We start from the raw sequence: 15,835 nt of genomic DNA on the forward strand, positions 1-15,835 counted from the left end.
ATCTTGGTTTCTCCATCTATGGTAATTGGGAGTTTTGCTGGGTATAGTAGCTTGGGCTGACATTTGTGTTCTTTTAGGGTCTGTATGAGATCTGCCCAAGATCTTCTAGCTTTCATAGTCTCTGGTGAGAAGTCTGGTGTACTTCTGATAGGTCTGCCTTTAAATGTTACTTGACCTTTTTCTCTTACTGCTTTTAATATTCTTTCTTTGCTTAAGGCATTTGGTGTTTTTATTATTATGTGATGGGAAGAATTTCTTTTCTGGTCTAATGTATTTGGAGTTCTGTAGGCTTCTTGTATGTTCATGAGCATCTCTTTTTTTAGGTTAGGAAATTTTCCTCTATAATTTTGTTGAAGATATTTACTGGTCCTTTAAGTTGGGAATCTTCACTCTCCTCTATGCCTATTATCCTTAGGTTTGGTCTTCTCATTATATCCTGGACTTCCTGGGATGTTTTGGGTTAGGAGCATTTTGCATTTTCTTTGATTGTTGTGTCAATGTTTTCTATGGTATCTTCTGCACCTGAGATTCTCTCTTTTATCTCTTGTATTCTGTTGCTGATGCTAGCATCTATGACTCCTGATCTGTTTCCTAGGTTTTCTATCTCCAAAGTTGTCTCCCTTTGTGATTTCTTTATTGTTTCTATTTCCAGTTTTAGATCCTGGATGGTTTTGTTCAGTTCCTTCACCTGTTTGTTTGTGTTTTCTTGTAATTCTTTAAGAGATTTTTGTGTTTCCTCTTTAAGCTCTTCTATCTGTTTACCTGTATTGTCTTGTATTTCTTAAAGGCATTTGTTTATGTCTTTCTTAAATTCCTCTATCATCATCATGAGATGTGATTTTAAATAAGGGTCATGCTTTTCTGGTGTGTTGTGGGTAACCAGGGTTCACTTTGGTGGGAGAACTGGGTTCTGATGATGCCAAGCAGCCTTGGTTTCTGTTGCCTATGTTATTATGCTTGCCTTTCACCATATGGTGTTAGCTGGTCTTTCTGTCTCTGACTATGGCTTGTCTTTCCTGCAAGCCTGTGTGTCAGAACTCCTGGGGGACCAGTTCTCTCCAGGAGGAATTTAAGTATGGAGAGCTGTGGTACAGGGTCAGCTGTATGGTGCAGACAGAGACCAGAAAGATCCTGTTCCCAGCTGATCCTTGTTTCCTTGTCCTGATGCCTCTGTGAGGGTCCCTCTTGGGATGGCTGTGTAGGCACTCCTGGGAGACCAGCTCTCTTCTGGCAGTATTTGTGTATGTAACTCTGTAGCACAGGTTCTGTTCTGGATGCAGATGGGAAACTGGAAGATTCCTGTCCCAGGCAGCTCCTTGGTTCCTGAGGATCCTGGATGGGTTCTGGGCAGGTTCCTCTGAGCAGCAGTGCTGGTCCTACCTGTGCTCACAGGCCTGTCCTCACTCTTGGGAGGCTCGCTATTTGGGTATGGAGCCCTGTGGCAGAGGATCTGCTCCAGGCCATGAACTTTCCTCTTAGCATTGCTTCCATTATGTCCTATAAGTTTGCTTATGATGTGTCAACATTTTCATTAAATTCTAGGAAGTCTTTAATTTCTTTCTTTATTTCATCCCTGACCAAGTTATCATTGAGTAAAGAATTGTTCAGTTTCCTTGTGTATGTGAGCTTTCTGTAGTTTTTGCTGTTATTCAAGACCAGTCTTAGGCCATGGTGATCTGATAGGGTGCATGGTATTATTTCAATCTTCTTGTATTCGTTGAGGGTTGTTTTGTTACCAGTTATAAGGTTGAATATGGAAAAAGTACCATGAGGTACAGAGAAGAAGGTGTATTCTTTTGTTTTAGGGTGAAATGTTCTGTAGATATCTGTTAAATCCATTTGGTTCATAACCTCTCTTAGTTTCACTGTGTACCTGTTTAGTTTCTGTTTCAATGACCTGTCCATTGGTAAGAGTGGGGTGTTGAAATTTCCCACCATTATTGTGTGGGATTCAATGTGTGTTTCAAGCTTTAGTAAAGTTTCTTTTATGAATGTGGGTGCTCTTGCATTTGGGGCATAGATGTTCAAGAGATGCTTTCTTTTAAAACCTGTAAGAGGTTCATTAGAAGGGGTAGCTTACAGTCAGAATTAGAGAGAGAGTTGCCATAGGTCTGGTACAGCGTGGGCAGAGGAGTCTTCAGAGAAACCCTAGAACAAAGAAAATACCCAACTTTTAAACCCTTCCAGGGGTGGTAGGAAGTTTCACATCTTGTGATTTATTTCAACAGCACACATGACAAAGAGCATGGAACTGTTAGGAACATAAATTAGGGGCTGTGGTTAGACTCAGCACAACAAGGCTACTTACCTCTGACCTAGGGGGAGCTGCAGGGGTCCATCTGCTAATGTTCCATATGGTTAGCTTTGACTGTTGTGTTATTTTAATTAATTGTGTATGTATGAGCCTCATCCCATGTAAGTCAGAGAAGAGTGTTCTGTTCAGGACAGAGAGACCCTGAGTTCTCTGTCCACTATGGTCCTGTGGCAAATGCTTTTCTGAACCCTGAAGCACGGTTTCCCCTTCCTGGTTGAGTGGACACCAGCTTCTCTGCTGGCTCATTCTTCACAGCGTTAGTTTTCTTCCTCTTGGGAACTCTCCAGTGATTCTTTATGCTGTACCCAGGCATAGACGCCTGATGATATCAGGAAGCATAGTTTGAAGCTCAGACTCCCGACTGTAGCTCCTTACCTGAACAAATACTAAGTCATTTCTATGTGCTAGTGCTGAACTTAGTAACAGAGTAAGAACAAAGCTTGACATTTTTACGTTTGAAGAACATATACCTAGGTTATTGCTCTTACTGTGCTACTCTTCTAATCCGAAAAGTATACCTTCGTATTTTATTATTATTTTTTAATTGTGTTAGTCTGTACTTACCTTTTTTCCTAACAGGATAAGCCCTATAGATTCTTCAAACCTTCACCTTCCTCCTTTGGGCATATTCTTTTGTTGTTTAGCATTTAAAAGAGTAAATATTTTATTTCATGTGTTATGAAAACTGTTTGTTGATTTTGCAATTTGGCAGTTTCGTACATGTGTACAGTATATTCTGATCACTCTTATGGGCACTTCTCATCTCTGTCTTACCCCTGCCAGTGCCCCTCCTTCACTTCTGTCCCTTTCCCAGAGCAGTGGCGTTGATTTTGTTTTGCGGCTCATTTATTTGCCCAGGGCTGTCCCGTGGCCATTGGGCACATAACCTCCCTCCTTCCAGGTTGCTGGTTTCTCTGCTCCCTGATTGCTTTAGCTTAACTAGCAAGAAGGGCAGGCAGGGTTGTGCGCACTGCTCAGTCTGGGTGTGCTTGCCAGCTCTCATCCGCTTCATTTTTCCCAATGTTGACTCACTTCCACCGTCTCCCCATCGCTATGCCATTTGTAAAACGTTGTTTTATCCCCAGCTCACCTGTTTTTCTCTTCACCTTTTCCACGTTGAGCAGCAGGACGGAGTCCTGCATTGTGCTCCTGGCTGCTTCAGCCCTGCAGCTACCATCACTCTCTGCTCTGACTAGGTCGCCTGCATTGCTGTGTATTTTATTTGGAGTTGCTTCTCATCCTGCAGTGGACATTTTCTAGTTATTTCCTTCTGCTTTGGATGTTCGTGAGTTACAATTCTTCCTGGAGATTTTACATGTAACAGAGGGAGGGTTGGACACTCTGACTGGGGAGATGTATTATAATATTCTCTTTGGGAAAGAAGTGGGCATAAGTATCACGCAACAATTCTAGTGTCATAAGCATACATTTATTTCATGGCTGCAAACTCATGTAAAGTTATGAAAAACAAGCTTACTTGTAAAATTTTATACAAATAAAATTAGTGGAAAGTGAGCCAGAGTGGTGAAAGCTCAGAATTCTGAAATTAGCGGCAACTATTCAATAATCTAAAGCCTGTTTTTCTGTTACCTACGTTATTTTAGTCTTTGTGTAGTTAGCAGAGATTTTCAAAAAAAAATGTTGAATGTCTTTGCAGTGCTGTTCAATATGTAGGAAAAACAGCAAGTGTGGTTTACTTAAATATAATTCTATCAATGATTAATGCTGTAAGTTGTAGTGGGTTTATTGGGCCCTGAATGACATTAAATACCCTACATCTGTTTTTTTTCTTTTTTCATTATGTTATAGAGAACTAATTATTAATATGTCCAAGTATAGATGAAGAATATGAAGCTAAGAGAGACTGCGTGGTTTATATTAGGTCATAAAACCAGCGGTGTGATTCTTAGCAGACTGTCTCCCTTTAGCATGTGGAACTATTCACTGCTGTTTTCTTTTTTCTTTAAACTGTCTAATAGCAATGAAAATACATTTTCTCTTGATTCTTAGAGATTGTTATGCACTTTGCCTTGCTGCTTTATGTTATAAGTAGAAAAGGCTATTTTTCTTATTTTAAGCAGAAATTAAAATACCAAGGAATTTTTGGATTTTAAAGACATACATAAGTAGAATATCAGAACACTTTAAAAAAAATTACCTTGATGATGTCAGTTCATGCTGCAAGTATCATGGCCCATTTTCCCCTTGGAGTAGTTTTTCTTAGAGCAATTTTATCACAGTACTCTGAGTTTTAATTTCCTTGCTGTTGTGTGTGTCTGTGTATATGTGTGCATCTGTGTGCACATCTATGCTGATGTCAGAGGACACCTTGTGGGGATCCTTCTCTTCTCCTAGTTGAGTTCTGGGGATGAAACTCAGGCCATCGGGCTCTATATCAAGTACATTCAAGCCCCTGACCTATCTTGGCAGTCCCAGTACTCCATTAAAAAAAACCAAAACCAGTCAACATAAGATATATTTTCATAAGAATTTGAATGTATTGATCCAACCTGTTGATGTTATTAAATCCACTTGAAGCTGAAGCTTTTGGTATAAAAATTATATTTGCTTATAAAATATTTGTGTATTTAAAATTGAAAACTCAAATTCTATCTGGATTTTTGAAAGGAAAAGGAAACTACATTGTGAAAATATTAACATCAAGAGAGAACAAGAGCATAATTATTATACATATGTCCCACGGCTATATGAAGCGATAATATTGCAGGAGGAAAAAAAGGTAAGTTTAAAGGGATATTTCATGAATTTTCTGTGTATGTCTACTATACCTGATGGCTGTGTTACCCAATGGGTTTTGTAGAAGTAGCTACAGTACATGTTCACTCTGCAGTACAGTGGTCACTGGCTCTGCTTGGATACTTTATCATAAAGGAATAAGCAGGAAGCCCATTCCTGCTTTTGTTATTTAAGTATTGGACAGTGATTTTCTTCAAATATCTTTAAATTGACCTAAGTTTTTCTTTAGGAAGAATAATTCTAGTATTAGGAACAGTAATTAGGAATAATACTAGTATTTTAGAAATAATAATTAAGAATACTAGTATTATTAGGAATAGTAATACAGAATAACACTAGTAATATTAGGACTAGTAATTAGGAATAACACTAGTATTATTATTCCTTCCACACCCCTTACTTCCCTTACCCGTGGTTGCTTTTCTGTCGTCCTTTCTCTAGTAAGGTTATGACCTAGATACCTTTAAAAGTCCTGCAATGTCAGTTTACTTAAGTTCTTTCATTGTCTCAAGGGCTTCTTAATTTGTGAATTTTGTTCTTTCTGCTTTTTAAAATAAACCAAGCATAACATTTTGTGTGGTTTTAATTGTAAAAGCAAGATTTTCACTTTTTTTTGTTCCAAATTGTGTCTCTATCCACATAAAACTCATTAAGATGTACTTTCCACTTTTAGATGTATATTGAAAATTTTTTCCCATTTGAAAATTTTAGGTTAATAAAACTCTTATTTTTCCTGTATAATATGTTTTAACCTAAGAGGTAAAGATTGTAGTGCAAAAATTTAAAAAGGGATACATTTAGAGTAAGACTAGCTGACTCTCCATTAGAAAGATCTCGCAACTATTTCAGTAAGATTTTTTTCCTATCCAAGGTTCCCTTGGCTTACATGTTAACCAACAATGAATCATTTACCCAAGATAAAACATCATATAATGTTAGAAAAAGATACATAATCACAACAGTAATGCATTTGTTCTAATAAAATAACAATTATTCTTTAAAAACCAGATAAAATTATTCATGTTGATTGGTAGGTTCTAGTGGATATATGAAGTAATTTTATATTATAGTGTAAAACTGTATTCTGAAACTGAATCTAAAACATGATAAAGCTTTTGTTTTCTGTTAAGGTTTTATTTATCAACAGAACTTATTTATACATATGCATAAGATTTTTGTCATTGAAATACAAATAAATTATTGTCAAAAGTATTTTTCTGACTGCATTGAAGACAGAATCCAAAGTACCATCATGTTAGGCTAATATTCTTTCATTTCACCTCAAACTAGTCCTCAAGATGATGTTTAGTGGCAAATTTTTGGTGTCTATTAAAGTTAACAATTGCATTAAAAATCCTCTTTTTATGATGTTACATTTTCTTAGAGGAGAAAAGTTTATATTAGATGATTTTAAGGTTATAATAAGATTGCCTGTATTATTACACTGCTCACCACAGTCTAAAGTGATTAAAAACACTTTTGAAATAGGTAAAATAACAACACGATGAACTGTAGTCAATAGCAATGGAGTGAATTTTAATTTTTTTGAATATTACCATTTGTGGATTTTTCCTTTGATCATATTCCTGAGTTTGGGATCATGCCTTATTCAGTGTGGTGTTCTTAGTATTTACCGCAGTGCCTAGGATATGGTAAGGACTTGAGTGATAGGTATTGTATAAAAGCGTGATTTCCTCATACTGTCATGTCATTTTATATCATGTAGGACCTTACATTTCTAATAAAATAGTATTGATGTCTTAACTTTGAGTTCACATTTAGAAAAACTGTTTTAACTTACAGTTCTTTCTTTATCTCCAGTTTTGATTTGTTTTTGCATTGTCTTTCACTTATCGTAATTATAAGATATGTGGCAACATATTATCTCATGAATATCATATTGTACATCACTATTTTTTGTTGCACATGGAAAACTCTAGGACATATTGATGGTAATTTTAGAAATTGTATTGTGTCAAGGAAGTGGTTGGCAGAATACTTACATATTTTATTTTAATATATTTTTTAATTTTAAGTTGGGAATTTCCTACAGTATATTTTGATCACATTTGCCTCCAACTCTTCTTTCTAAATCTTTCTAGATTGATTCCCCACTTCCTCATTACTTCTCAACTTCCTGTACTCTCTCTCTAAAAAAACAAAACAAAAGAAAGCCCCGAGTCTGCTTTCTGTTGCCCCAATACTCACAAGCCATTCACTGGAGTGTAGTTGACCACATCCTTAAAGGAAACCGACTCTTCTTCCTTTAGAAACAATCAACTATTAATAGCTTTTCAGTTAAGATAGGGCCTTGTAAGTCCTTTCTCCCCCCATTTTAGACCACTGACTAGCTTGATCCTGTATAGGTTTAAAGCAGGCAACCATGCTTACTGTGAATTCATGAGGGTGCTGTCATGTCTTGGGGATGCTATTTGACCCTGATCTTCTCCAACCTCTGACTCTTATGATCTTTTGTAGACATTGGTATTTGTCTTAGTTAGGGCTTTACAGCTGTGAACAGACACCATGACCAACGCAAGTCTTATAAAAAAAAACAACATTTAATTGGGGCTGACTTCCAGGTTCAGAGGTTCAGCCCATTATCACCAAGGTGGGAGCATGGCAGTAACCAGGCAGGCATAGCTCAGGTACAGCTGAGAGTTCTACATTTTCATCCAAAGGCTGCTAGTGGAAGACTGACTTCCAGGCAACTAGGGTGAGGGTCTTAAGCCCATACCCACAGTGACACACTATTCCAACAAGGCCACACCTTCAAATGGTGCCACTCCCTGGTCCAAGAATATACAAACCATCACAGTATGCTAAAGATCCAAAGTGATCTGAGGAGTTGGCTCAGTGATTAAAGTGCTTGCTATACAAACAAGAGGATCAGAGTCCTTATCCCCAGAACCTATGTAACTGTTGGGTGGGCATGATCTCAGACACCTTGCCTCAAAGAAGAAGGTGGAAAAACAATCACAGAAGATTGCAGGCCCTTGGGCCTCCATTATACTTGAGCGCTTGCACATATGTGAATATTCAAACATGCATGTATGTACATCACACACACACACATGAAAAGAGGAAGAAAAAGAAGAAATAGTTCATTCTATATGAAAAAGAAGAATGGTTTCATAAATAAAGGTCACAAACTTTTTAAATGAAGTACCAGCGAGTACTTAGTTTGGATACGTAATGTATCATAGCTACGCAACTTTATGGTCATATGTAAGGAGCTCTGCTGGTTAATACAGCATATTGGAATTGTCTATGGGTATAACAAGAAGTCATTAGGAGTCAGTTATATACAATATCTATTTTGCGGATTAATCATTGTGGTTTTCCCCTAGGACCTTTAACAAGCCTAGTTTCTGGCCCTAATAAGTAAAGCAGGTGTTAAGATACCTCCTGGGCATCTGTGCCACCATTGCACCAGCGAGCTTACCTTCCTAAACAGGTCGTCACTGTAGCTGACAGAGTTCACAGCTGGGCAAGAATGATGGTCAAAGTTTTGGCGCCACCTAGTGAAATTTACAACCAAAGAAAACACATGGTGGAATTTGTGGCAGAGGATGGCCTAGTCAGTCATCAATGGGAGGAGAGGCCTTTGGTCCTGTGAAGGCTCTATGCCCCAGTATAGGGGAATGCCAGGACCAGGAATGGAAGTGGGTGGGTTGAGAGGCAGTGGTAGGGGGTAGGAGATAGGGGATTTTTAGAAGGAAAACTAGGAAAGGGGATAGATAACATTTGAAATGTAAATAAAGAAAACAATTTTAAAAAATGAAACCAAAAAAAAAAAGTTAAAACTGGAAAAAAAAAAGTTTAACTTCCCTCTCTGTACTGTAGGGCATTTCATCTAAGGTCCCTCCCTTTGAGTCCTGGAGTCTCTCACCTCCCAGGTCTGGTACATTTTGGAGGTTCTCCCCACCTCCTACCTTCTGAGGTTGCCTGTTTCCATTCTTTCTGCTGATCATATTCCCCTCTCCCCCTCCGTGTCCCCTTTCCTAGCTAGGTCCCCCCTTGTGATTGCTTTCTTCTCTCTCTCAAGTGGGATTGAGGCATCCTCACTTGGGCCCTTCGGCTTGTTGACCTTTTTGAGTTCTGTGAACTGTATCTTGGGGTATTCTGTATTATTATTATTTTTTGGTTAATATCTACTTATTAGTGAGTACATACCATGCATGTCCTTTGGGGCCTAAGTTAATATTTTCTGGTTCCATCCATTTGCCTTCCAAACTTAGGATGTCCTCATTCTTAATAGCTGAGTAGTATTCCATTGTGTAAATGTACCACATTTTCTGTATCCATTCTTCTGTTGAAGGACAACTGGGTTCTTTCCACCTTCTGGCTATTATAAATAAGGTTGCTATGCAGTAATGGAGCATTTTTTTATATGTTGGGGCATCTTTTGGGTATATGCCCAGGAGTGGTCTAGCTGGGTCCTCAGAAAATACTATGTCCAATTTTCTGAGGAACCTCTGGATTGATTTCCAGAGTAGTTGTACCAGTTTGCAATCCCACCAGCAATGGAGGATTGTTATTTTTTTCCACATCCTCACCAACATGTGCTGTCACCTGAGGTTTTGAACTTAGCCATTTTGATTGGTGTAAGGTAGAATCTTAGGGTCGTTTTGATTTGCAATTCTTCGATCACTAAGGACTTTGAACATTTCTTTAGGTGCTTCTCAGCTATTCGAGATTCCTCTGTTGTGAATTCTTGGTTTATTTCTATACTCCACTTTTTGATTGGGTTGTTTGGGTTTTTGGTGGTTAGCTTCTTGAGTTCTTTACATATTTTGGATATTAACCCTCTATTGGATGTGGGGTTAGTGAAGATTTTTCTCCCAATCTGTAGGTTGTTGCTTTGTTTATTGACAGTGTCCTTTGCCTTACAGAAGCTTTCCAGTTTCATAAGGGTCTATTTATTAATTTTTTATCAAATATTTTCTTTATTTACATTTCAAATGTTATCCCCTTTCCTAGTTTCCCCCCTGAAAACCCCCTATCCCATCCCCTCCCCCCCTCCTCACCAACCCCTGGTTTCCTGTCCTGGCATTCCCCTACACTGGGTCATCGAGCCTTCGCAGGACCAAGGGTCTTTCCTCCCATTGATGTCAAACAAGGCTATCCTCTGCTACATATGCAGCTGGAGCCATAGGTCCCTCCATGAGTACTCTTTGGTTGGTGGTTTAGTCGCTGAGAGCTCTGGGAGGGGGTACTGGTTGGTTCACATTGTTGTTCCTCCTATGGGGTTGCAAGCTCCTTCAAATCCTTTGGTCCTTTCTCTAACTCCTCCATTGGGGACCTTGTGCTCAGTGCAATGGTTGGCTGAGAGCATCCACCACTGTCTTTGTCAGGCACTGCCAAAGCCTCTCAGGAGACAGCTATATCAGGCTCCTGTCAGCAAGCACTTGTTGGCATCCAGAATAGTGTCTGATCCAAATAACCCGATTAAAAAATGGGGTACAGAGCTAAACAAAGAATTCTCAACTGAGGAATATTGAATGGCCGAGAAGCACCTAAAGAAATGTTCAAAGTCTTTAGTGATCAGAGAGATGAAAATCAAAACAACACCTTATACCAATCAGAATGGCTAAGTATGTTTATATAAATATGTAACTAATAATTACAGACGAGGTAATGAATTGGAGAAGGGGTGATGGTACATATGGAAAGGAATAGAGATGGATAAAAGTAATATAAATATAGCATATTCAAGTATGAAATTCCCAAAATAAAGATATTGTAGTGATATTAATATTGCTGTTTGAAAAAAATCTACACTTGATTTTTCTTATGGTAATGTTATAATATTATTTGGATGTCTGCATCAGGCATGTATCCTTTATATAAACAAAACCATTTACTAAACAATTAATCTTTTAAAAAATATTTTTATTAGGTATTTTCCTCATTTACATTTCTAATGCTATCCCAAAAGTCCCCCATAACCTCCCCCCACTTGCCTACCCACCCACTCCCACTTTTTGGCCCTGGCATTCCCCTGTACAGGGGCATATAAAGTTTGCAAGTCTAATGGGCCTCTCTTTCCAGTGATGGCCGACTAGGCCATCTTTTGATACATATGCAGCTAGAGTCTAGAGCACCAGGGTACTGGTTAGTTCATAATGTTGTTCCACCTATAGGGCTGCAGATCCCTTTAGCTTCTTGGGTACTTTCTCTAGCTCCTCCATTGGGGGCCGTGTGACCCATCCAATAGCTAACTGTGAGCATCCACTTCTGTGTTTGCTAGGTCCCGGCATAGTCTCACAAGAGACAGCTATATCTGGATCCTTTCAGCAAAATCTTGCTAGTGTGTGCAATGGTGTCAGCGTTTGGAAGCTGATTATGGGATGGGTCCCTGGATATGGCAGTCTCTAGATGGTCCATCCTTTCATCACAGCTCCAAACATTGTCTCTGTAACTCCTTCCATGGGTGTTTTGTTCCCAATTCTAAGAAGGGGCAAAGTGTCCACACTTTGGTCTTCTTTCTTCTTGAGTTTCATGCGTTTAGCACATTGTATTTTATATCTTGGGTATCCTAAGATTCTGGGCTAATATCCACTTATCAGTAAGTACATATTGTGTGAGTTCTTTTGTGATTGGGTTACGTCACTCAGGATGATGCCCTCCAGGTCCATCCTTTTGCCTAGAATTTCATAAATTCATTCTTTTTAATAGCTGAGTAGTACTTCATTGTGTAAATGTACCACATTTTCTATATCCATTCCTCTGTTTAGGAATCTTCTGGGTATATACCCAGGAGAGGTATTGCAGGATCCTCTGGTATTACTATGTCCAGTTTTCTTAGGAACCGCCAGACTGATTTCCAGAGTGGTTGTACAAGCTTGCAATCCCACCAACAATGGAGGAGTGTTCCTCGTTCTCCACATCCTCGCCAGCATCTGCTGTCACCTGAATTTTTCATCTTAGCCATACTGACTGGTGTGAGGTGGAATCTCATGGTTGTTTTGATTTGCATTTCCCTGATGATTAAGGATGTTGAACATTTTTTCAGGTGCTTCTCTGCCATTCGGTATTCCTCAGGTGAGAATTCTTTGTTCAGCTCTGAGCCCCATTTTTTAATGGGGTTATTTGATTTTCTGGAGACCACCTTCTTGAGTTCTTTATATATATTGGATATTAGTCCCCTATCTGATTTAGGATAAGTAAATATCCTTTCCCAATCTGTTGGTGGTCCTTTTGTCTTATTGACGGTGTCTTTTGCCTTGCAGAAGCTTTGCAACTTTATGAGGTCCCATTTATCGATTCATGATCTTACAGCACAAGCCATTGCTGTTCTATTCAGGAACTTTTCCCCTGTACCCATATCTTCGAGGTTTTTCCCTACTTTTTCCTCTATAAGTTTCAGTGTCTCTGGTTTCATGTGGAGTTCCTTAATCCACTTAGATTTGACCTTAGTACAAGGAGATAGGAATGGATAAATTCTCATTCTTCTACATGATAACTGCCAGTTGTGCCAGCACCATTTGTTGAAAATGCTGTGTTTTTTCCACTGGATGGTTTTAGCTCCCTTGTCCAAGATCAAATGACCATAGGTGTGTGGGTTTATCTCTGGGTCTTCAATTCTGTTCCATTGGTCTACTTGTCTGTTGCTATACCAGTACCATGCAGTTTTTATCACAATTGCTCTGTAGTACAGCTTTAGGTCAGGCATGGTGATTCCACCAGAGGTTCTTTCATCCTTGAGAAGAGTTTTTGCTATCCTAGGTTTTTTGCTATTCCAGATGAATTTGCAGATTGCTCTTTCTAATTCATTGAAGAATTGAGTTGGAATTTTGATGGGGATTGCATTGAATCTGTAGATTGCTTTTGGCAAGATAGCCATTTTTACAATGTTGATCCTGCCAATCCATGAGCATGGGAGATCTTTCCATCTTCTGAGATCTTCTTTTATTTCTTTCTTCAGAGACTTGAAGTTCTTATCATACAGATCTTTCACCTCCTTAGTTAGAGTCATGCCAAGGTATTTTATATTATTTGTGACTATTGAGAAGGTCGTTGTTTCCCTAATTTCTTTCTCAGCCTGTTTTTCCTTTGTGTACAGAAAGGCCATTGACTTGTTTGAGTTAATTTTATATCCATCTACTTCATTGAAGCTGTTTATTAGGCTTAGGAGTTCTCTGGTGGAATTTTTAGGGTCACTTATATATACTATCATATCATCTGCAAAAAGTGATATTTTGACATCTTCCTTTCCAATTTGTATCCCCTTGATCTCCTTTTGTTGTCTAATTGCTCTGGCTAGGATTCAAGTACAATGTTGAATAGGTAGGGAGAGCGTGGACAGCCTTTTCTAGTCCCTGATTTTAGTGGGATTGCTTCCAGCTTCTCACCATTTACTTTGATGTTGGCTACTGGTTTGCTGTAGATTGCTTTTATCATGGTTAGGTATGGCCTTGAATTCCTCATCTTTCCAAGACTTTTATCATGAATGGGTGTTGGATTTTGTCAAATGCTTTCTGAGCATCTAATGAGATGATCATGTGGTTTTTATCTTTGAGTTTGTTTATATACTGGATTACGTTGATGGATTTCCATATATTGAACCATCCCTGCATCCATGGGTTTAAACCTACTTGGTCAGGATGAATGATTGTTTTGATGTGTTCTTGGATTCGGTGAGCCAGAAGTTTATTGAGGATTTTTGCATTGATATTCATAAGTGAAATTGGTCTGAAGTTCTCCATCTTTGTTTTTGTCTTTTTGTGGTTTAGGTATCAGAGTAATTGTGGCTTCATAGAATGAGTTGGGTAGAGTACTTTCTGTTTCTATTTTGTGGAAAAGTTTGTGAAGAACCGGGATTAGATCTTCTTTGAAGGTCTGATAGAACTCTGCACTAAACCCATCTGGTCCTGGGCTTTTTTGGTTGGGAGACTATTAATGACTGCTTCTATTTCTTTAGGGGATATAGGACTGTTTAGATCATTAACCTGATCTTGATTTAACTTTGGTACCTGGTATCTGTCTAGAAACTTGTCTATTTTATCCAGGTTCTCCAGTTTTGTTGAGTATAGCCTTTTGTAGAAGGATCTTGATGGTGTTTTGGATTTCTTCAAGATCTGTTGTTATGTCTCCCTTTTCATTTCTGATTTTGTTAATTAGAATGCTTTCCCTGTGCCCTCTAGTGAGTCTGGCTAAGGGTTTATCTATCTTGTTGATTTTCTCAAAGAACTAGCTCCTTCATTGGTTGATTCTTTGAATAGTTCTTGTTTCCACTTGGTTGATTTCACCCCTGAGTTTGATTATTTCCTGCCCTGTACTCCTCTTGGGTGAATTTGCTTCCTTTTGTTCTAGAGCTTTTAGGTGTGTTGTCAAGATTTTAATGTGTGCTCTATCTAGTTTCTTTTTGGAGGCACTCAGAGCTTGAGTTTTCCTCTTAGAAATGCTTTCATTGTGTCCCATAAGTTTGGGTATGTTATGGTTTCATTTTCATCAAATTCCAAAAAGTCCTTAATTTCTTTCTTTATTCTTTCCTTGACCAAGGTATCATTGAGAAGAGTGTTGTTCAGTTTCCATGTGAATGTTGGCTTTCTATTATTTATTTTGTTATTGAAGATTAGCCTTAGTCCATGGTGATCTGATAGGATGCATGGGATAATTTCAATATTTTTGTATATGTTGAGGCTTGTTTTGTGACCAATTATGTGGTCAATTTTGGAGAATGTACCATGAGGTGCTGAGAAGAAGGTATATCCTTTTGTTTTAGGATAAAATGTTCTGCAGATATCTGTCAGATCCATTTGTTTCATAACTTCTGTTAGTTTCACTGTGTCCCTGTTTAGTTTCTGTTTCTATGACCTGTCCATTGGTGAAAGTGGTGTGTTGAAGTCTCCCACTATTATTGTGTGAGGTGCAATGTGTGCTTTGAGCTTTACTAAAGTTTCTTTAATGAATGTGGCTGCCCTTGTATTTGGAGCATAGATATTCAGAATTGATAGTTCATCTTGGAGGATTTTCCCTTTGATGAATATGAAGTGCACCTCCTTTTCTTTTTTGATGACTTTGTGTTGGAAGTCGATTTTATTAGATATTAGAATGGCTACTCCAGCTAGTTTCTTCATACCATTTGCTTGGAAAATTGTGTTCCAGCCTTTCATTCTTAGGTAATGTCTATCTTTTTTTTCTGAGATGAGTTTCCTGTAAGCAGCAAAATGTTGGGTCCTGTTTGTGTAACCAGTCTGTTATTCTATGTCTTTTTATTGGGGAGTTGAGCCCATTGATATTAAGAGATATTAAGGAAAGGTAATTGTTGCTTCCTGTTACTTTTGTTGTTAAAGTTGGTGTTTTGTTCTTGTGGCTGCCTTCTTTTAAGTTTGTTGAGGGATTACCTTCTTTCTTTTTCTAGGATGTGGTTTCCGTCCTTGTATTGGTTTTTTCTGTTATTATCCTTTGAAGGGCTGGATTCGTGGAAAGATAATGTGTGAATTTGGTTTTGTCGTGGAATTCTTTGATTTCTCCATCTATGGTAATTGAGAGTTTGGCTGGGTATAGTAGCCTGGGCTGGAATTTGTGTTCTGTTAGTGTCTGTATAACATCTGTCCAGGCTCTTCTGGCTTTCATAGTCTCTGGTGAAAAATCTGGTGCAATTCTAATAGTCTTGCCTTTACATGTTATTTGACCTTTTTCCCTTACTTCTTTTAGTATTCTATCTTTATTTAGTGCATTTGTTGTTCTGATTATTATGTGTCAGTAGGAATTTCTTTTCTGGTCCAGTCTATTTGGAGTTCTGTAGACTTCTTG

The 15,835-nt window shown here is 38.3% G+C and overlaps 1 protein-coding gene across 1 annotated transcript in view; it reads left to right on the plus strand.

The window, feature by feature from the left end:
• Stpg2 (sperm tail PG rich repeat containing 2) overlaps positions 1–15,835 on the plus strand; it is a 504,407-nt gene that overhangs the window by 32,239 nt on the left and 456,333 nt on the right. Inside the window, exon 6 of the mRNA NM_198659.2 lies at positions 4,943–5,054. Within this exon, the coding sequence (NP_941061.1) occupies positions 4,943–5,054 (112 nt within the window). The remainder of the gene's footprint in view (positions 1–4,942; positions 5,055–15,835) is intronic.

This window comes from Mus musculus, chromosome 3, assembly GCF_000001635.26.
Source record: "Mus musculus strain C57BL/6J chromosome 3, GRCm38.p6 C57BL/6J".
Classification (NCBI taxonomy): Eukaryota; Metazoa; Chordata; class Mammalia; order Rodentia; family Muridae; genus Mus; species Mus musculus.